The 23,391-nt window shown below is 43.8% G+C and overlaps 1 protein-coding gene across 1 annotated transcript in view; it reads left to right on the top strand.

Annotated features, from left to right (window-relative positions):
• Positions 1–23,391, top strand: part of CFAP99 (cilia and flagella associated protein 99) — a 270,815-nt gene that overhangs the window by 28,105 nt on the left and 219,319 nt on the right. Inside the window, exon 2 of the mRNA XM_029592263.1 lies at positions 20,843–20,970. Coding sequence (XP_029448123.1) covers positions 20,857–20,970 — 114 coding nt within the window. The 5' untranslated portion in view covers positions 20,843–20,856. The remainder of the gene's footprint in view (positions 1–20,842; positions 20,971–23,391) is intronic.

Raw genomic sequence — 23,391 nt, 5'->3', positions numbered from 1 at the left:
GTCCAAGTCCAGGCGACTGTTGGGGCAGGCAGCAGACAGTGGAGACAAGTAACAGGCCAGAAGTTGGGGCAGGCAGTAGACAAGACTAGATCAGTTCCAAGGCAGGTGGTCAGGTCCAGGCAGCGATTAGTGAAGGCCAGGGTCCAAGCCAGGGTCAGAATCCGGGAAGTCAAGCCGAGGGAAACTGGATGAGATAAGGTGCAAACAGACAAGATAACAGCAAGGGCATGGATAAGACAAGGGTACAGGAAGATAAAGAAGGAACAAGAACACAGGAACATAACGCAGGAAACTAGCAACATGCACTGGGATTCAAGCCACAACAGGGAATCTATTGCTGAGGCGTCTGAGGGGCGTCTGAGGCAGCCTTAAATAGAGAGAGCTCTTTGATGTCATCTAAGAACACTGCAGGGACTTTACTGCCATGGCCCCTTTAAGGCTGGGGGTGACCCACGCATATGGGTGTAGAGCAGTCCTGGAAGGTATCCAAGTCTGGCAGTATCTGGAGAGAGTGTGTCGCTCCCATCATCATCATTTGTTAGCAGCGTCCTCATTGCACGAGGCCTGGGCTGGCATCAAAGATGAGTGAGGTGAGCCACTGATCGTAACAAGGGAAAGGGCATACCCCCAGTATCCCAAGATACTGGAATAAGAGATCTTTTTACCCAAGTGACCAGGAAAAGCAAGGGTGAAGAGAAATTCAGATACTTTTGAGAAAAGGAATCAAGAAAGTCAGCCTTTGGATATTTAGATTTATAGTAAAAGTTTTAGGAAATTTAGAACCTATTTTTTATATTTTTCTTGGAGTTGGGATATTTTTTCCACTTGTTTCTTGGTTGATGTTGGAGTTACACTCTAGCTATCCTACCTTCACTGGGGAGGATATCATATCAGTGGATAAAGGTGCAAGAGCAGGAAGGGAAGTAAAGAAAACAAGAATGAACAAAAAAACATCTACTTTAGTTTGATTATTTGCTGGATGCTAATTTTGATTTTTGTGATCTTGGCATGGATCCTCTTTTTTAAATTACAGTAAAACTATCTTTTATTTGAACACCAATTTTGGACTCCTGCAGTTTCCTTTTGACTCTATACCCTTTTCTGGATGTGAAGGGGATGGATGGACCTTGGTTTGATTCATGGTTTCTCCCTGTGGTGTTGATTTTGGCTTCCCTGCTCTTATTCTTCACCATTTGGCACCTGCTAGAGATTTTTGAAATAGAGTGTGAATTTATTATAGAGATTATGATTGCTTACACCAGAGACCCCGGAAGATAATTCTTTCTCCCCATCTGGACATTGGACAGGGACCTGCAGCACCCTGGTTGAGAATATCTACCCACATGGGGACCGGCTACATTTGCTTGTTTTTCATGTCACAGACTGAGAATGAATTTGCTATAAATGACATTTCAAATACTTGAATAATGTCATTGAATAGAGTATAAGGATGATTTCACAACAATGTTTTACATTTCTATTGGCGCATTTTATAAACCACATGATTTTAGAGCCATCCCATTGGGCAATTTATTATGTCAATCAGACATTGTATTAACATTTTTTGGAAGAGAATGCATGGTATAAAGATAGCTGTAATTGGTTGAAAGTTTAAACATCCTCTTATTCAGTAAATAAGATAGGAGAAATGTCAATCATCAGATGGATTGAGTAAAATAGGAGGGACTAAAATATTCAAAAGGAAACATTGGAAGTTAAGAACAAAAGAGTGGTTCTTGGATGGTGGTGTATTGACCAATTGCTTGAAAGGAAATATGTGATTGAATATAAATCTTATATTAGTGAGTTATTACATAAATGGAGCAACATGCCAACTTTTCTGTGCCAGCACAGCCAAGTATAAAAGACCAGTGCAGTTTTGTCAGGAATGAAGGATTGAGAGTAAATTGCTTGTTATAAAAGGATAAAACTGAATTGATTAATAATAACACTTTACAACTTTATATTTAAGCCCCTCGCCTCTGATATGAAGCAACTCCGGCATAGCCTCCAGCAGCATGCTGTTCCAAGGACCAGGGCCAGAACTTCCTCCACCTCTGGACTGTCTTTATAGGTCCCGTACATGGGACTTCCTGTGGCGATGGCTGTTGCTGTCACATCCTCCAAGAGTATATAAGCTAGCTTTTTGCAACCAGTCACTGTTGTGATGCTGCTCGCGGGCCTAGCTGCGAGCAGCCTCTTACCTCCGCCAGCCTGCCCCCGTCTCTCATGGCCTGAGACCGCTGCCTGTCTTCTGTGGTGGTCGGAGCCGCCGCCATTATGCCTCTGTGGCCAGGAGGCCGCCCACGTCTTCCTCCGGCACAGCAGGCTGGGCTGCCATGCTTCCACGCGGCCGGGAGACCGCCAATGTCTTCTTTCCTCTTGCGGCTGAGGTGGCAGCCGTTGTCATTCCTCCAGCGGCATGAGAGACTCCGACGTCAGGACCTGCCTTGCAGCCTGGTGCTCCTCCTGCTTCCTTTTCGTGGCATGGATGCCGCTCTCCATTGTCCTGCCTCCTAGGCGTGTGGCTGTGTCCCTCCTGCTTATTTAGAGGGCATGCGGCGGGAAAGGCCCTGCGGCCCTGGTTGATGAGGTCATCGGGCGTCTCCACTGCTGCCCTATAAAAGGGCTCTTTGCCAGTCTTCTGGCGCCTTTGCAAGGATCCAGTCTGCTCCTGGACTTCTCATCGTCTCCATCTTCTTCAAGGCACTCCGATCTTCATGGGAATTCACTTGCCGTCTTCATCTGTGGTTCCTGGTCCTTTGTCCTGTCTTCATCCATGGTTCTTGGTCTCTTGTCGGATCCTGTCTCCTTGTCTTCAGATGTCCAGATGTTCCTGTCTTCAGATGTTCTCGTCTTCAAATGTTCTGCCTCCAGGCATCCACTTCCTCCGGCTCCTCTCTTTGGATGCCTTGTCCTTGGATGTCCCTGGTTCTGGGTCCAGCCCTAGCCACCCCTCAGCGGATTCCACTTCTTGATGACCCTCCCTGGGCGTCTGCCACACCAGGTCAGTGAAGCCTCCACTTGGCCGGAACCTGCTATGAGAGCCGCCCGGATACCTCCTTCATCCTGAGTTTTAGCCTTGTCTTCATCTTTCCACTCATCAAGTGTCTTCACCTATGATCCTGAAGTTCCTGCCCTTTGATGTCGCTTCTCCAGACATCCCAGTGCACCCCAGCTCTTCGCTTCGGATGTTCCAGGTTCCAGGGGCCAGCATTAGCCTCCCCCTGGCGGATTTCGCTTCCTGATGATCATCCTGGGCATCAGCCACGCTGGGTCACTGAAGCTTCCACTCCGGCCAGAACCTGGTATGAGTGCCGCCCGGATCCTATCTTCATCCTGAGCCTCTGCCTTGCCTTTGCCTTGTCCACTTGCCTAGTGTCTTCGCCACATACATGCCTCCAAGTGTCTTTGTCTTGTTCCAGTTCCAGTACCATCGCCTGTCCTTGACCTCTGTCCATCCTGTCGCATCTGCTGTTCCCAGGTGGCAGGTCTGGAAGGGCTATCGAGTGGCTGGAGGGCTACCCCAGAGACCAGCATTGCTTCTCGCGGCAGGGAGTTCCGCCGACGCTTTCATCCACCTCGCGGCTCGGAGGCCACGGTCCTCGGGCTCCCTTGTGGTGTGGAGCCGCTTCCCAGCCTGCCTTCCTGCGGCAGAGAGCCGCCTCCGACATCAGGACCTGCTTCTCAGCCCAGCTCTGCTCCTCCGTCGTCAGCGTCTGTGCAGGGCCGCTGGCCATGGTCCTGCACAACTTCCTGCTTCCTGTTCCTAAGGCACGGGCCACACCTCCTTCAGAGATTTAAAGGGCCCATGGCCAGAAATGCCCCAGGCCCCACCTGGACTCCACCTTGGGTGTTTTCTGATCTTCAGCCCTATTTAAGGGCCCAGCTTCCAGTCCTTAGTTGCCTTCTCAAGGAGTTAGTGCCTCTCCAGGACTTCTCGTCTTCGATCCTGCTGGTATTTCCTGTTCTTCGTGGGATCCCTCATCGTTCTTCATGTTCCTGGTCTCTTCTGGATATCCTTTGTCATCTCCTGATGTTGTATGATGTTCCTGATGTTCCTTCCTGATGCCTTTTCTCCGCTTCTGCTTCCTGGACCCGTGGTTCCTCATTGCTATCTCTTCTGGCATGCCATGTCATGTCTCGTCACCTCGTGGTATGAGCCTTTCTTCTCATTTGCAGCGCAAGCTTCCGGGGGGTCATCCTCGCCTGAAGCCAAGTCTCGTCTTGGTCCCGTGTCTCATTCCTGAAGCCAAGTCTTTTCTTGGTCCCTTACCCTGAATCTCATCTCGGCCCTCGGATGTTCTTGTGGCTGCTCCATTCATGCCTAAGACTCTGACTGAACCTGCTCCGTTCCAGCGTGGTCCGTGACCAGCCATGGGCGGCTGTGTAGGGCGTGTCTCGGTGCAGGCATCTACTGAATTTTCGCCATGTTCCGGCTTCATCTTCCATGTATTCGTCTGGAGTCTGCCTCGCACTCAAGCGTGGTCTGCGACCAGTCCCGTGGGTCCGCCCTGTGGTGGGCTGTGTAGGACGCGCTGCGTTGCAGCCTCAACCCAGTACTAGACTTCGTTCCTGAACCTTGATCCTGAGTCTTCGTGCTCAAGCTTCTCATCTGAGTCTTCACGTCCAAGGTTCTCGTCTGTGTCTTCATGTCTCCAAGTTCCTTGTCTTGAGTCTTCATGTTCCAGAGCCTTCGTCCGCCCTCATTTCCTGTCCAGCCTGCTGCCTTTGCTGTTCCCAGCGGCAGGTCCGATAGGGCTTGGAGTAGTCGGAGGACCACTCAGAGACCAACCTTGCATGGTTGGTCTCACTGAGGCTGTGCAGGTCAGCAGGGGCCTGGCTTCCTGGTCTCAGCCCAGGCTCGGACATGTCTCACCAGCCTCGGTTCTGCCTTGGAGTCCTCTGGGGTTGTGCCGAGGTCCAAGGGCGCACAATCTCCTCGGAAGTGGGACCGCTCTCCTAGCACTCCCTAACAGTGTAATAGTGGCTCTCTGATGGACAACAGGGATGTCAGTACTCATGATACCCTACTGCCTGCCCTTGGAGTTGATTTGTTTTTTCCAAATCTTAGCTTTATTATGGACTATAGGGCTCTGCATGGGAGGCAGGAAGTAGGCTAAGGTTGCACATGCTCAATAGAACATGCTCAAAACTTCTAGAAGCTTTAAGTCAAAGTTCCATGCCAGACTTCATCAAATGGTACAACCCATATGTGAGGACTGACATCCTGCTGTCCATCAGAGAACCATTGTTACAGGTAAATAACTTCACTTTCCATTTCTGGTATAATCTCAGTAACAGCAACACAAATTCCCTCTATGACAAGTCGCATTGTAAAATACAAAACCTGAAAAAAAAATATGCACATGTGTAGCAAACCTGCTATAACATAGCAGCACTAACTCCAAGGACTCAATAACTCTATCTTTGAAAAGCAGCAGTACAACACCAATGCATGTCCTATTGAGAAAAACGAACAAATAAAACTGATACAAATGCCTAAATGTTAGTAAAATACCTTACCTCGGTCACACACACAGAACTGACCTTCACCAAATACAGTATAAAAGACCAGAAATTACAAATGTGGAGACAAAAACTGGAATGGAAACCCCAAAAAAGCCATTCTGCATGCAGTAAAAAAAAACTGGAGAACTAGAAAAAGAAATACATTTCCTCCTACACTGCAAACTATAAAGACAGAAGAAATGCACATTCCCAAAATTGACATGGTATGAATCTTGTACCCTGTCACTCCCCCCCCCCCCCAATCCTCACTTCTCCCAATTACTTCCTTTCAATTATCCCATCACACTCAGAACCTGCCCAGCATTCCTGAACTCCTCCCACATCCTCTTCCCTTTGCTCCTTCTCTCCCCTGCTCAACTCTCCCTGCCCCCTTCTCCCTCTCCATGCTCCGCTAACCCTGACCCCCTTCCTGCTCAGCAGCTCCCACATTCCTCTCTCTTCCACCTCTCTATGCCCAGCATCCCCAACCTCCTTTCCCTCACCCTCTACAAGGTAAAAAGATCATCAGCTGCATCACTTCCAGGCCCAGTGGGAGAAGATAAAGTTGGTTTCCCATCAGTCCCAGAAGAGAAGTTGGCAATGTCTTGCTTTGATCTGGGTGAAGAACGAAATTGTCTCCCACTGGGTCAGAAAGAGGAGAAGGAAGTAAGAATAGCCTTCTGTAAGGCCTGAGTAAAAGAAGTCAACTTAATCTCACCTGGGCTGATGAAGAAAGAGCAGCCTCTTGCTGGCCCTGCGACACACCTACCAGCACTTTGTGACACATTAGTGTGTCCCAACACACCTGTTGAGAAGCACTGTGGTAGAGGATCTGAGAAACAAGGCAAAGGGTGACTGTGTAATTTGGGGGGTGGGTGGGGGGAAGAAGTGAGCAAGTAACCAAGCAATGACTATTTCATGAGTTGTTAGTGTCTGAAAGAGGAGAAAGAATTGATGAGTAATTGGGAAGGACTGTAAAAAGGGGGCAAGAGTGAATTAATAACTACCTTTAGAGAGGGCTATGGAGAAATAAAAGGATGAGTTATTCATGTACTGGAGAATGCTCCAGAGATCCTTAAAGCTCCTTGACAAGAAATTGGTAGCATAGTTCCCTGCAAGCAGAGTGTGTTTCCTAAGTGTTAGATGTCTGTGCCTCGTCATCCTTGGAGTAGGAGTGCTGGCTATAGCTACAGCTACTGTTAGAGACAAAGGCAAATCAGAAAGGATCCCAAAAAACTAGGTTTTTTTTTAGTGGGTTTTTGGATTGCCGCTCCTTCCTCCATTGCTACATTCTCTTGACATTTATTTATTTTAAACATTTATATTCTGCCAATCAATTGATCTTGGCAGAGTACGATATATATATATATATATATATATATATATACATATTAAAATACATAAACATAACATTACGGGCAACATAAAAAAAACCAAACAGATTAAACCAGAATAAACAATAAAATAAGCCAGCAGAACCTATGGGCGAATAGGTGACTCACACTTGTGCAGAATCCTTACTGAGCTGGAAAAGCTTGGGTGAATAAATGGCTTTCAAGTAGCTTCCTGAACTGGAGCAGATCACCCTCATATCTGATTGTTAAAGATAAATCTTCCAAAAAATAGGACCCGCAATACTGAATATCCTTTTACGTAAAGTGGCCAAATGAACTTGCTGAGCAGAAGGAATTTGTATCCAAGTGCTGTGAAGAGTATAGTGGCCAAGAAGGGAAATATGCTCTGATGGAAGATTCAGTGCTGGAGGGTGCAAGTCCATGAATGGCCTTAAAGACCAGAGTAAGCATTTTGAACTTTGCTCTCCAGGCTACAGGGAGCCAATGTAAATCTTTCCAGTACAGGGGAGAGGGGCTCATGTAGTTGTCAGCCGGTAATCAGCCTGGCTGCAGAATTTTGAATGAGTTGCAGAGAATAAAGATATGACAAAGACAAATCTAAGTAGAGGATATTACAGTATTCCAAGAGAGAAAGGATGAGACATTGAACCATCATATGGAAGTCATGATGGCATAGAATAGGCTTCAAAGAATGAAGCATGCAAAGTTTATAGTAAGCTTATTGTACTACAGTACTAATATGAGAATGCAAAGATAAGGCGGAATCAACTGACACCCCCAGATTACATGCAGAAAGTGAGATGGGGATAGACATACTGCTGCCATATTGCTCAAGGTGATCCTAAACGAAGTCAATCTCTTGTCTGTATATGTGTGTGTGTGTGTGTGTGTACACAAAGAGAGGGCTTGAATACTAAGGGTAATGTTGGCAAGTTGTGTATATCTGAGAGTTGATTTGTGGACTTTGGGGGCAAAATGTTGAGTAAAATATAAAAATGTAAGGATCTAAATATGTATACACAGAGGACAGAAAAGCTGGGATGATAGAATAGAGACAAATGCCTAAAAGGTATGAGTGCACATATATGAGAGTTCATGGGGCAGACTCAGGAGCAACATCAGAAAATATTTCTTCACAAAATGGGGATGAATGTGTAGAATAACCTCCCAGTAGAGGTGGTGGCGACAAAGACAATAATGAAATTCAAGAAAGCAATGGATAGGCAGAGAGGCTCCCTAGTTGTGAAGAAGTGAAGGAATGGTCAGAGATTAACTGGGGTCAAGAGCATTACACCAGGAATGAAACTGTGCAGAGGAGATGGCCTTTATTCTATGTTTCTGTGATGGGACATTTTGGAAAGGGTATTCAGGAGAGATCAGGAGGTGTGCAGGCAAGTAGCACATTTAAGACTAATCATAGAAAATTCTTTTTCACTCAACGCACAATAAAGCTCTGGAATTTGTTGCCAGAGGATGTGGTAGTGCAGTTACTGTAGCTGGGTTCAAAAACATTTTGGATGAGTTCTTGGAGGAGAAGCCCATTAACTGCTATTAATCAAGTTTACTTAGGGAATAGCCACTGCTATTAATTGCTTCAGTACCATGGGATCTTCTTAGTGTTTGGGTAATTGCCAGGTTCTTGTGGCCTGGTTTGGCCTCTGTTGGAAACAGGATGCTGGGCTTGATGGACCCTTGGTCTGACCCAGCATGGTAATTTCTTATGTTCTTATGTTCTTAAGTGAGAATTTGGCTGGACAAAGCCTGACCAAGATAAGTTTGATACTGTTGACCACCATATACTTCTTAACAAATTGTCAAAATTGGAGTAACTCTGGATTAGTTCAACAATAAATTACCTATTCTTATATATTCAAATAGTCTAAGAAAACTAAAAAGTCATGCGATAGGAGGCAATGTCCTTCTATGGATTGCAAGTTTGTTAAAAGATTGGAAACAGAGAGTAGGATTAAATGGTCAGTTTTCACAGTGGAAAAAGGTAAACAGTGATGTGCCTTAGGGATCTGTTCTTGGACCAGTGCTTTTTAATATATTTAAAAATGATCTGGAAAGGGGTACGATGAGTGAGGTGATCAAATTTGTGGATGATACAAAATTATCTAGAGTAGTTAAATCTCAAGCGGATTGTGATGAATTGCAGGAGGACCTTGTGAGACTGGAAGATTGGGCTTCCAAATGGCAGATGAAATTTAACAAGGACTAGTGCAAAGTGATGCATATAAGGAAAAATAACCCTTGCTGTAGTTACACAATGTTAGGTTCTATCTTAGGAATTACCACCCAGGAAAGAGATCTAGGCATCATAGTGGATAACACATTGAAATCGTCGGCCCAGTGTACTGTGGCGATCAAAAAAGCAAACAGAATGTTAGGAATTATTAGGAAGGGAATGGAAAATAAAACGGAGGATGTAATAATGCCTCTGTATCACTCCATGGCGAGTCCGCATCTTGAATACTGTGTGCAATTCTGGTCACTGCATCTCAAAAAGGATATAGCTGCACTGGAGAAAGTGCAGAGAAGGGTGACCAAAATGATATGGGGCATGGAACGGCTGCCCTATGAGGAAATGCTAAAGAAGTTAGGGCTGTTCAGTTTGGAGAAGAGTTGGCTGAGGAGGGATATGATAGAAGTCTATAAAATCATAAAAGGACTTGAACAAGTTAATGTAAATCGGTTATTTACTCTCTCAGATAATAGGACCAGGGGGCACTCCATGAAGTTAGCAAGTAGCTCATTTAAAACAAATCAAAGAAAATTCTTTTTCACTCAGCACATAGTTAAACTCTGGAATTGATTGTCAGAGGATCTGGTTTCAGCAGTTAGTGTTACTGGGTTTAAAAAAGGTTTAGATTTATTTATTTATTTATAACTTTTATATACCGACATTCAAATGAATATCACATCAGTTCACATATAACTGGGGAGCCAAAAAACTAGTTGGGAGAGAAGAAGGATAAAGTTACTTTTAACAGGGATTCGTAAGGAACGGGGAGAGAATGAGGAACGGTCTAAGGGACCAAGTGATTGTAATAGCAGGAGGATACAGCCAACATAAACAACTTTATAGAGAGAGAGATAGCAACTATATTACATATTATATTTACATAACTGTATGACAGTCAAAGCAGTAGTATCTGCAGCAAATTGTATTGGCAATGGGTAATAGTTATGGGTAACCGAAGATGGATATAGGAAGTTAGGTGGTAAGGGTTACATAGATAGGGTTAAGGTATCTGGGGGGTGAGGACAGAGACTAGGATGGGGTTAAGTGAATGCTTGTTTGAACAACCAGGTTTATAACTTTTTTTTAAAGGTATTTGAACAGTGTTCCAAGCGTAGGTCTGGGGGCATCGAGTTCCATAATGTAGGACCTGCGATGGAAAGAGCACGTTCTCGTGTGGAAGTGAGCTGTGTAGATTTGTATGAGGGGGCGGTTAGAGTCCCTAGGTAGGCGGATCTAGTGGGTCTGTTGGGGATATGAAACTGAAGAGAGTCATTAAGCCAGTGAATCTCTTTGTTGTGTAGGGTTTTGTGGATGATGGTTAGACTTTTATGAAGGATTCTAGCTGAGATAGGAAGCCAGTGGAGGTCTCTGAGGATTGGAGTAATATGGTCTGATCTTCGGGAATTTGTAAGAATTCTAGCTGCTGCGTTTTGCAGCATCTGCAGAGGTCTGGTGGTGGACGCAGGCAATCCTAGAAGTAGGGTATTGCAGTAGTCGATTTTTGAAAACAATGTGGTTTGGAGGACAGTTCGGAAATCATTATGGTGTAAAAGGGGTCTTAATCTCTTCAAAATGTGTAATTTATAAAAGCAGTCTCTTGTAATATTGGATATGTGTTTTTGGAGACTGAGGTGTTCATCCAAGGTGACACCTAGGTCTCTAACATGTTGTGAGAAAGGGTGAGTCGGGAGAGGAGAAGAGGGAGGGTGGCGGGCAGGAGAGAGGTAGAGTAATTCAGTTTTCGAGGAATTAAGGGCGAGGTTAAGGTTGGTGAGAAGGCTATTGATTGAGGATAGGCATTCATCCCATAATTTAAGGGCATTTGATACAGAGTCAGTGATCGGTAGGAGTATCTGGACATCGTCCGCGTATACATAGTGTGTAAATCCGAGATCTGCAAGAAGTTGGCATAGAGGTAATACGTAAATACTAAAAAGCGTTGGGGAGAGGGAAGAGCCTTGGGGAACACCGTGTGATAGCTTGACTGCGTTAGATTCGTGATTGCCTATTTTGACTTTGTAGAAGCGGTTGCCTAAGAAGGAGGATAACCAGTTCAGGGCAGAGCCCGCGATACCGATATCTGAGAGACGATTGATAAGGAGATTATAGTTGACGGTATCAAAGGCCACAGAAATGTCAAGCAGGGCTAGGATGTAAGATTGGCCTTTATCTAACCCTTTGAGGATTGTATCGGTAAGAGATATTAGCAAGGTTTCAGTATTGAAGTATTTTCGAAAGCCGAATTGGGAAGGGAAAAGCAAGTTGTGACTATCTAGGTGTTCTATGAGCTGAGCGTTAACTACCCTTTCCATGAGTTTTGCTATGAATGAAAGGTTGGATATCGGTCGGTAGTTGGCCAGGACTTCAGGGTCCAAGTTAGATTTCTTTAAGATGGGTTTGAGGGTGGCTTGTTTCAGTTCATCGGGGACCTTACCTAGGGTGAGGGATCGGTTAATAATTTCGGAGATAGGTTTGGCTATGGCATCTGGAATAGCAAGGAGCGATTTTGTAGGGATGGAATCTTCAGGGTGAGAGGAGGGTTTCATTTTCTTTAGGAGTCTAGTTATCTCAGAGGCAGAGGTGAGTTCGAATGAGATGAGAGTGTTACCGGGAGATTTTTGGGTGGTAAGGGGAGGAGGAGTTGTGGGGAATTTCGAAATAATGTTGGAAATTTTGGTGTGGAAATAGTTAGCTAATTCCATACACTTGTTTTTGGCGTCTGAATCTGAGATAGGGGGGGGGGGTGTTGAATTTGTGAGGGAGGACGTAAAGAGGGCTTTGGAATCGTATTGGTAGTTGTGGATTTTCTGAGCGTAGTAATCTCTTTTTGTTTTCAGAATGGAGGTTCTGTAGGTGTGGAGGGGGTGTTTGTAGGAAGCCTGAAGAGCTGGGGAGGGGTTCTTATGCCATTTCTTTTCCTTGGCTCGTAGTTGGAGTTTCAGGGCTTTAAGTTCGGGAGTAAACCAAGGTTTTTTAGGGTTAGAAGGTGTTATTTCTTTGGTGATAATGGGGTAATTTTCATCAGCGATTTGTTTAGTGATGTTCTTCCAGGAGCTGTAGGCAGTGTCCTCGTTAGTGAGGTCTAGATTCTGTAGGTTCTTTGAGAGTGATAGGGACAGGTCCTCTAGGGCACAAGACTTTCTGTATTGTATAGTGTTGTTTTGTTTATTGTTTGAGGTGACCATTTTGTTTGCAGAGAGGGTTGTTTTTATGAGTGCATGGTTGGACCATGGTATGGAGGTGCAGAAGGGGGGAGAAGTTGTGAGGAGGTGAGAGTTTGTGAAGATCAAGTCGAGGGTGTGACCAGCCTTGTGAGTTGGCGTGGAGACAATTTGAGTGAAGCCCATGGCTGACATAGAGGTTAGGAAGGCTTCGCATGATGGTGGTAAAGGAATGCTGTCAACATGGAGATTGAAATCTCCCAAGATGATAGCAGGGATGTCTATGTCTATCCGGTCTGCAATGAATTCGATGAGTGGTGATGTATTATCATTGAGGAGGCCAGGAGGGGGGAAGGCATATTTGAAGGTATGGGGATTTGAAGAGGCCGACTTCGAATTTATGAGCTATATTAACTTCTTGAGGGATCAGCTTTAATTCTTTCTTTGTAGCCAATAATAGGCCGCCTCCTCTTTTTTTGAGTCTGGGGATGGAATATATGTCATAAATGTTGGAAGGGAGTTGATTCAAAAGTACAATATCTGTTGGAGTAAGCCAAGTTTCTGTGATAGCACAGATGTCAGGCTGGGAGTCCTGCAGTAGGTCGTTCAGGATTGGGAATTTTTTTGTTAAGGATTGTGAGTTGAAGAGGAGGATGGATATAGTGGTGAGGCAGAGAAGTTGTGTTAATGGGGTGATCATGATGGGGACCAGAGATCTAAGGCTTGAAGGGGGGGGTAGGGGTGAAAATTTGGTTGTGGACTTGTGGCCGAGTGTTGAGAATGGGGATGGGGTAGTAAGACATGTTGTGGGGAGAGTAGTGAGTAGTCTGAGTGATGGGTAGTATGGTTGTGGATAACAAAAGGTAGTTAGGGAGGGGTGGGTGGTAAAGGTTGGGTGGGGTGCAAGAGAGAAACGGGTGAGTATAGATAAATTGCACTGTAGGAGTCTAGTACCTAGGGGTACTAGGGATACAGGGTGGACAGTGGGGGAATGCAGGGGGAAAGGAGTTAAGAGGGTAACCTAGTAGGGTAGCAAATAAGGGGCTGCACGAAGGGGCGCACAAAGGGGCAGGCCCCTTTGTCGCGCGACGCCGGGTATCTGCAGGCAATTTAAATGCCCCGGGAGTCGCCGCTTCCTGATGATGTCATGAGGGCGCCTGGAGCCTCGAGCAGCGGGATTGGCTGCAGAGCTGAGGTTGCGTGAGGGATCGAAGTGCAGGATCAGCAAGGCCCGGGGAGACGTCCAGATCAGATACGTTCCTAGAGGTTAAATCCATAAACTGCTATTACGGTAATTAATAAGCAATAGTAGCATATGGCCTATCTAATGTTTGGGTACTTGTGACTTGGATTGGCCACTGTTGGAAACAGGATACTGGGCTTGATGGACCCTTGTTCTGACCCAGTATGGGATTTCATATAAAGTTTTTCTGCACCATGGTGTTTAGAGTATTCAGTCCCCCAAGACACCATACTCTCACCAATGCTTCTAATATATATCTTGAACCTCTTGTAGAGCTGATTAGGAAATCTGAATTCCAACATCATTTCTGCATAGATGATTTTTAATTTTGTCCCTCTGGGTGCTCAGCAAGAAATTTTGCTAATTAAATTAATGTCTAGAAACTATTGTTAATTGGCTGGGATCTGAATTTCTATGAGAAAAGGAAGGAGTAAACACGTCCAGATCCATAACTATGCCAAAAGTGATATTGTGACCGTGCTGTTCAAAGAATACATTCACTGTCTTGGGATGTTTCTGGATACAGAATTTACCATGGAAGCCCAAACTGAAACATTTGTTTTCAGTAACAACCTTTGCACCATTTAAAACCTTTCTTCGATTAAGATGCATGTGCTACTTTGATACATGCTTTATTCAGTTCATTTATAGACTATTGCAATGTCTTACATACTGAAACTCCTAAAAAATGCATTCATAGACTTCTACTTATCTAGAACATGGTTACACAGCTTTTGATTGGTGCTCAGGTGAGGGAATATATCTCGCCAGTCCTATAAGAATTATACAGCATGCCAGTCTCCCTTTGGATGCAGTTCAAATTGATACTTTTGATTTTTAAGAATCTTCATATTGTAGAATCAGCTATTTAAGAGACAAGACAGCAAATTTATTCATTCTTATATTCCGCTATTTCCAATGAAATTGTTCAAAGCAGATTATAATAAACATTTCACAATACCATATGACAAACATTATAACATGTAACATTTACTGCAGAAACATCAATAAAAATTCTAAAAAGGTATAGCACAAGGAACACCTAAAAAAATAAGTTGCAATTAGCATGACCATAGGAGATAAAATTGGAAGGGACATATAAAAGGGCATTCTCATATGCAGATACATGAATATGGAACTCCCTCCCTATAGACCTTGACAGGATAAATGATCTTTCGGACTTTATGTGCATTGTTTTTTTGGAAGGCTTTCTTGGAGCCAGATGAGAGCTGACATATATTCCAATGGCTTTCAGCCGAATCAGTTAACTGGACTGTTTATTTTTTTTAAACTTGCATAAACATAGCATACGACAAATTGCACATATAACATATTTAGTTTTGACATAATGGGCATCACACTAAATAATGAAAACCAGAACAATTTTTGTTCAGAATTGCTGCATTCCAAGCAGCTTTCCAACCCTGGAAATATTGTAGTGTTCCAAAAGGCTCTCCAAATAACAACAGTCCAAACAACTTTTACAAATTACAGCTTTCCCAAATTTGCAGCTGTCTAGGCAATCATATATCAAATTATAGTGTTCCAACGGCTTCCAAACTGCAGCATTCAAAGCAAACATATGTTCATGCTGGGCAACCCCTGACATGGCCATGTTTCGCCCGTTAGGGCTTCCTCAAGGGGGCTCGATGATGCCTGAATGGATGGTTTTACTCAAAGTCTGAAGATATTATCAAATTGCTGCTGTGAATTTCACCACATCGTCTGCCCCACATGTTTTTTTTTTCCTTTGGGGATGCATCATTGGAGATTTTTTGCAATATCACATTGCGAACAAGCACTTAATGGACATATTGTCCTCATTGCATCTCCTGAGATAAGTACAAGAAAAGAGTTGCTTTTTCTCAAATTTTAACAGCTTATAGATATTTTTGCACTGAGTTTTTAGATGTGAAATACCCAGGGCTTTGTTACTCACTATTGTTTAATTATTTGAAGAAAAAATTATAAAGTTTGTAAATAATTTCAGGTTAAATTAATTAAAAGATGGAAAAATATTTTCAGCAGCATTACCAGATTCTTTTGGTGTTGCATTTTTTTTTTACATCCCTGCACATGCTTCACTGCACATACTTTGTTTCATTTGTTTACATCCCTGCATGTGCTTCACTGCACATATTTTGCTATAAAACAGTTTGCAATCTACAAGGACATTGCCTCCTATCCCTAGATTTAATCAGATATGAGTACCAACCACATAAAAATAATAAAAAAGAAATAAATTTGCATAAATTTGCAATTCTTTGAAGCCCAGAATCAATTTTTTTTTTAAAGCACTTAAAATGCCTTCATTGTTGTAAGAGGATCTTTGTAGACTGGGATACCTTTCAGTAGACAACTCCAGTTCCGGAGTGCCACAAACAGGTCTGGATTTACACATGAGGTATATTTGCCTGTGTTATGGGTCCAGTGCCGGGGGAGTGTGGTGGACACCACCTCCAGAGTGGCGCAGGAAGGCACGATGAGGCTAGGGATTGACTTGAGTAGTTTGGTGAGGCTGGAGCAAGGCAAGCAAGGCTGGAACTCAGGAACAGAATGCAGGTAGGAGTGGAACTGGAAGTCAGGAACAGACTAGAGCTGGGTACAGGTAAGTGTGGAACTGGAAGTCAGGAACAGACTGGAGCTGGGTGCAGGTAAGTGTGGAACTGGAAGTCAGGAACAGACTGGAGCTAGGTGCAGATAAGAGTGAACTGGAACTCAGGACTAAGACAGGATAGAACTGGACAGGACAAAGACAACACACAACATGAAACAGAAACCCAAAGGCAACAATTGAAGAAGGCCCCGAGGGGCAAGACAAGGGAGAGGCCTAGCAATAGGAAGAGGCCAAAAAAAAGCCTCAGAGTTAGGCAAGGCCTGGGTAGGCCAGAGGTCAGAGATGGCTTAGGTAGGCCGCAATCAAGGAAATGGCCAGAAGGTCCAGAGGCCATAAGACAAGCTAGAACTAAAAGGCCAGATGGCCACAAGGCAAGACAGAGGCTGAAGGCCGGATGGCTACAAGGCAAAGGTAGAAGGTTGGATGGCTACAAGACAAAGGCAGAAGGCCAGATGGCCACAAAGCACAGGCAAGGAAGGGCTGAGGTCAGAAGGCCCAAAAGCCACAAGGCAAACAAAGAAAAGGCCGCAAGACAGAAATGGCTAGAACATGGAGCCAAAAGTAACTCAATGCCAAAGCCTTGAGCCAAGGGACAGTCAAGGTTAAGTAGGGCTAGAGTCTGGGTATGTTGCTGGCAGGCAAGAGGAGCTTGGCCAGTTAGGGGAGTGTGCTCATGGAGGTCCCCTGGTGGAGCAGAAGCTGCAAGACCAGCTGAGGCACGAAACCAGGGACGTGCTGGAGAGAACAGTTCAGAGCAGGGCTCACTGGAGTCCTCTAATGGAGGGAAGGCTGCACAGCAGCCGGAACCGTAACAGCCTGTACTGCCTGCATTATATGCAAATATACCTCATACATATCTTTTGTGGTTATCCTGAATACCTGACCTGATTGTGGCACTCCAGGACGGGAAATGCCTCCCTCTGTTTTAAAGTATCCACAAAAAAAAAAGATGCATTGCAGCCATTTTCTCTGGGACCAATACAGCTATTTGACAAGTATTGTTTTGACAAGAAAATCATAATTTAGCACAAAGTATGTGTAGTGTGTAACATTAAAAATAGGATTTTAGAATCAAGTATATTCAGACGATATACACTAGACCCCCAAGAGCTAAGCAAAATACTCTTCATTCTATTCGCTGCTTACTACCTCTGAACTCCTATTCTGTCAATTTACCTGCAATGTGATAATAATAATTTTCAATAAACTAATTTCAAACCTTTGTAAAAATACTTATTCTCTTGCATTTAAAATTTGCTATACAAAATAGCTACATGATTTTTATTGAGTATTAACAACATTCTTCTGTAACAGTGATTTGCTATACAAAATGTTTTGCCATAAAATATTCTTGCAGGCACCTAATTTTTTTTGTTAATATTGCATTTACATTTGGTCTCTCCTAGTTCCGCTGCTCACCTGTCTCCCTCCCAGTGCTGCCTCTGCTGCTCTTTTGTCTCCTTCCCTCCCAGTGCCATTCTGGCACCTACATTTTGGAAGTAGTTCTTAGATAAGGCCCTCATTTGTCCTGGCCAGTCTGCATGTTTATTTTGTACACCTCTAAATTTCACCAAAACTTTACCCTTTCTGAATTCTATTGCCTCATCAGAGAAGTAATTTAAATTCTTTGAATTTTGCTCTCTTTATAATTTTCTGTATAGAGGTAATTAAAGTCCAATTGTTAATAAATACTTTGAATTTGAAAGTAACCACTGTCAAGTCAATCCAGGCAGCTTTATCAGTTTCTATACTGAAGTTCTATTGATTTTGTATTTGTCTGGAGCTCAGTGTAACTGACCTCTGATAAGGAAAAGAAAAGAAGTGTAAATAATTGTCATATTTTAGTGCTTGCTGTCTCATCTCTTTCAGTACTCTACAGATGCCCAGAGCTAGATTTAATCATTCAGGTTTTCTAATCTACTGATTACTAAATGAGGGCAATTTTATGATTTTTCAGAAAAAAATAGAATAATCCTAATATCAATGAGGCCAATATTCAGTAGGCCGTTTAGTGGACAAATTATTCGGCTAAAATTAGCCAGATAACTTGTCCCAAATATTCAGTGCGATAAATGTCCCTCTGACTATTCTTGTTCAAAGTTATCTGGCCACATGTATCCAGCTAACTTTAAAACATAACTGGATATGTTTAAAGACATGGCTCTTTAAAATGGCCTACCCAGACGTGGACTAAACATAGCTTAGGCCCTAATTATTTGACACCTCCCCCATGACATTACATTTAAATACAATTACATCCACACGATGTAAATTGTATTTAAGTTTACCATATAAGCTACTGCTCTCTGCTTACCTGCTCTTCTCTACAGTTAGAATAGTTATTGTTAATCTATCCCTTATCTTCAAACGGCCTTGTTTTACTTCCCGGTTTTAATGTAACTTTCGCTTTCCGTGTTAACTGGTTTCCCCCCTTGTTCATTGTAAACCGGTACGATAAGACCTGGTCTTGAGCATCGGTATATTAAAAGAATTTAAATAAATAAATAAAATAAATAAATGACGGGGGGGGTTTTTTTCCTTTGTCTTTTTTACAATGTATAAAGTATGATGTATAAATCTTATCTGCTCTACTTAGTTTATCTACATTATACCCCATGTCACCCCTATTACTGCCGCTTGTTTCACTTTTCTCTCTCCCTCCCCCCATTGCTGTTTTCAATTGTTTTTAAATTCTCAATTCTGTTTTTGCTTTCCCCCCTGTACTCCACCTGTTGTATTTAGCCAATAATGCTTCCCATGTGTAATTATCTTTATAACATGTACGTATATTGTTTTGTATATCCTGTATATATCTTGTACATATCCAGTAGACTCAGCATTGTACCCTGTGCCACCGACAATGGTCCACCACTATAGCAGCTCCAGCCCCCAGTTCTGTTCCTATCAGCTTCCTACTTTCCCTTTCCTTCTTGCTGCTGCTCTCTCTTTTCTCTTCTTCTCTGCTCCCGCTCCCCCTTCCTGTTATTTGTATTTCACTCCTTTTTTAACAGTTATTTTGTAAACCGGCATGATGTACCCACGAACATCAGTATAGAAAAGTCAACAAATAAATAAATAAATAAAATATGTTTGAATATAACCGGTTAGGTTTTAAAGTTGGCCGGACACATGTAGCTAGATAACTTGCTACTTATCGGGATATCTGTAAAATATATCTGGGTAAGTAGTGCTGTCAGCATGAGTCTTAAAAAAAAAAAAAAAAAAAAAAAAAGAAATCCAAGAGTCCACGACTCCCAACTTTTTCTTTAAATTGACCTATCTCACCAGCACTCCAGAAACTACAAAAAATTCTGGGCCAGCTTGTCGTCCCCCCCCCCCCCCCCTTCCACATTGTTATTTTAAAATGTGGAACCGTGACCTCTCCCCGGACTTTGAAACATCCCCTTCAGTCTTCAAACAAGGTTAGCCCACTGCCACCCCCCACCAGGCCCACCATCCTATCCCACCAGTAGCAAAAACAATCCCTGCCGGGAGCGAGGGTCTCACTCACCCATTCCCGGTGGCTTCAGCACTGCATCTGATAGGCAGCATTGGAAGCATAAACTACGCTCGGTTAATTATTTATCTAGCTGTAATTTAGCCGGATAAGTGGCTGAATATGCCACATTTGCTATTTAGATGGATAAAGTTTGAGTTATCCATCTAAGTAGATCTTGAATATGGACCCCAATATTCCCAAATGGGAAGAGGTGTCCCTTAGTGATTATGGTAATGGGCTGAGAGGTCAGGGAAACCAGGGTTCAAATCTCATTTTCCCTACTATCACTCCTTGGGATCTTGGGCACTTTACCTCCCATTGCCTCAAGTAACCACTTAAATTGTAAGCTCTTTAATTCAGGGACTTACTGTCCCCAAATTACTAATAATGCTGTAAGCCACTTTGTGCATTTTTTACAAAAGTGGCCTGCAAATCCAAATGATTATTAATATCAACACTGGTGATGCCAGTAAAGTCTGCAGAAGTAAATGACGTAAAAAAAGAAGATAACTGCCTTAAAATGAACCTTTAAGAAGAGTTAGAAGATCTGGGTCAGATCTTCAAAGGTTATGAATAAATGTCACAACATAGTTCATATGTACTTTCATTTTGTTGCATATCTCAGTATTTATGCCTATGCTTCAGCATTGTTTCTTTAGACTTGCTAAACACTAGCATAGTTAGACTGCATTGTAGGTAGGACATATGTGATAAATGAGGGGTTTTTTTCATAGTCTTCAGTAGCTTGTGTTGTAGTATATCATGTTACAGATTCTCACACTCAGCATCTAGTCTAGAAAGGCTTGCATTAAGCCTCCTTATACGTCACCTCTCCATTAGTAACTTCCCTGCACTCTCTAATGTTCCAGTGATTTTCTGCTGCTCATAGTTTACTTGGCAAACTACGAGATAGCAACTCCATATCAACAGCCATGAGACCATCCGGCACTCACGCTCACACTAGTTCCCTATCAAAGAAAGGAAAGCCCATTTAAACGTTGCATTTATCCTCTCATTGGCTGGCTAAATGTTTTTCTGTATGATCCTCCTTCTGGAAGTATGGGAGACTACTAACTTGCTCTGGTTGTTCTCTCCACCTCAAAAGACAAGAGTTTGACTCAGTGAACCTTTGGCCTTCTTTCAGCCTCACTGTCTGTAACTGTTATATGAATGTTACAATATCAGCTGTTTTCTTATGATATACTTTATAGGACTTTATATTGTTATGAAGATGAACTATGGAAAACATATTCATGCTGTGGCCCAGCTGCTTGACAAGTTTGATCCAGAGAATCAGAGTATAGAGCATTTCTTGGATGAGTCAGTTAAGGACTTACAGGTATGTCGTAAAATATAAGCATTAACCAATATGTCTGCTTTAATAAAAGAGTTTATCTTACATTACATTCAGTATTTAAGTTGGTTTCTTTCTTTTACATTTGATAGTTGTGTGCTCATCCTATAATATTACCTATTATCTATATAAACAAAAGCAAACTGTAAACTAAACATTTAAATTTATACTTTCTACTGGACTAGATTCAGAAAACTGTTAAAAACCTAGAAGATGTCAGCTGTCCACCCATTCTGCTCATTCATACCTGCCTATTGTGCTATCGCAATGCTTACTCAGTATGTAGGCTTCTTCCTCCCTCTGCCACTAAGGTCCAGATGCTGCATTCTTGAATTCTGCCAGTTTTGGCTCCTGTTCCAGGTGACCACCACCCTCTCAGTATTTCCTCACATTTCTTTTGAGCTTTTTCCCTTCTGCTCCATATGATTGCTCCTTGTACCTGAACTTTTCATTTATAGAAAATGCTACCTTCAGGTACTTTGTCAAAAGTCTTCATTTAAGTCTGCTTTGAAAATTTATGGGAACTGCTGGTAAGTGCACTGATATATGCTTGAGAAGTTACACCTTGCATTGTTTCTCGCTAAAATTTTCCTAAAGTACGTGTATTAAAAGTACCCATGGAGTTTGCACCTATGCGGGCTATTGGATGCATGGAATGGCCTCACAGTGGAGATGGTAGTGTTGCACGTCCCGTCCACACTAGGCCTGTGCCCGGGCCTGCTCACCTTGTTCCTGCATTAGTGGGGTCCAGGTCATCCTCTCCCGCTGCCGCTGCCAGCACCACCCGTCCACGGCGTCCTGCAGCAGCGTCCCCTAGGCCCTCCACTTCGGGCCTAGCTCCACGCTGGGGCACGGCTCCCTCTCCAGCTCTGGCCCTGCCCCTAGGCGCGCGCGTGTGGACCGCCTGGCTCTTAAAGGGCCAAGGGCGGGAACCAGCTCCACGGCGCAGCCCGATGATGTCACCAAACTCCAGTATATAAGTGAGGCCCTGTCTCCCAGGACCTCACCTTGGCAATCGGGTCGACACCGTGATGTAGTAAGCTTGCCTAATCCTTGTTCCAGTGTCTCCTCGTTCCAGTGTCTCCTTGTTCCAGTGTCTTTGTGTGTTCCTGTATCCATACTCAGGTAGTACCTCCTGGACTGATCTCTGGAACTGACCACTGCTTGCCTGACCATTCTCTTCATCTGCTGCCTGGAACTGACCACTGCCTGCCTGACCATTCTCTTCGTCTACTGCCTGGAACTGACCTCTACCTGCCTGACTACTCTCTTCATCTGCTGCCTGGAACCGACTCTCGCTTGTCTTGACTGCGCTCAGACTGACTTTGGTATTTGACCCCTGCTTTGGCTGACCACTTCTGGACTAATACTCTGGCTCTGACCCTTGCGCTTCACTTGGATACTTTCTTCTGGTCTATTGAGGCTACCAGACCAACCCGCTTGGAATCCACCCGCGGTCATCACCTCTACAACAGCCGTGCACCCTTGCTTGTGGTGGGCACATCCCTCCACTACCTCTCCGGGAGACCATCCAAGGCCCACCTAAGTCCACTCCGTCCGGGTACCCAAGGGCTCAACCTGCAGAAACTGCAGACTGTTGGAGTTATTGGCGAAGCTCCAGCTAGCCTCTGTCTCCTTGTGTGCTCCGCCTCCTGGTGGCAGGCGCTCTCTGGGTCCAACCAGAGGGCCGTACCAATCCTGCACCAGGCCAAGGGTCCACCTCCCAGCGCAACAGGTAGAGACAAAAACAGTATCTGAATTCAATAAAACATAAGATAAATACATGGAATGGCCATGTATTCCATGGGAATTATAAAGCTAAATTAATTGGGTAGATGGGCAGACTGGATAGGCCATACAGGTTTTTCTGTTGTCATGCTATTTGTTTCTACCTCTTTCATCAAATAAATCAATCAGGTTTGTTTAGCAAAAATGGCTGAGAGTCTCTCAACAACAGTTAATAGAAATATCCACCCTTGGTATCAAAATAACACTAACTAGGAATACTGCATTCATTTTTTATGTATCATCACTCTGGAATAAGTGAATTATTTGAAGTTCCAAAAGCAGCTCATGGCCCGGCTTTTTAACCAACCCCTGGGCTGATTATTAGCTGTTTGGTTGAAATCTGTTTCATTTTCTGTTATGCCCGTCAGTCGCAGACGGCTACGACCTCTCATGCTCACCTCTTTTTTTCTCCGCACAGTCAATCCTAGGAAGAATGGCGGCCTCCGCCAACCAACACTGACCTCCCCGGCGTCCCCGGGATGGTGTGGGCGCTGCCGACTGCCATCTTTTCTCCAGAATCACCTAAGGCGTGCGCACGTGCGCAAGGGCCTCCTTTGTACACATCATGGCAGGAACTTCGGGGGTGAACCCTCCCGATGATGTCAAGTCGCTGCTGTG

The sequence above is a fragment of the Rhinatrema bivittatum genome, chromosome 1, assembly GCF_901001135.1.
Source record: "Rhinatrema bivittatum chromosome 1, aRhiBiv1.1, whole genome shotgun sequence".
Classification (NCBI taxonomy): domain Eukaryota; kingdom Metazoa; phylum Chordata; class Amphibia; order Gymnophiona; family Rhinatrematidae; genus Rhinatrema; species Rhinatrema bivittatum.
The sequence above is the reverse complement of the archived record's forward strand: the minus strand, read 5'-3'. Positions and strand labels throughout refer to the sequence as shown.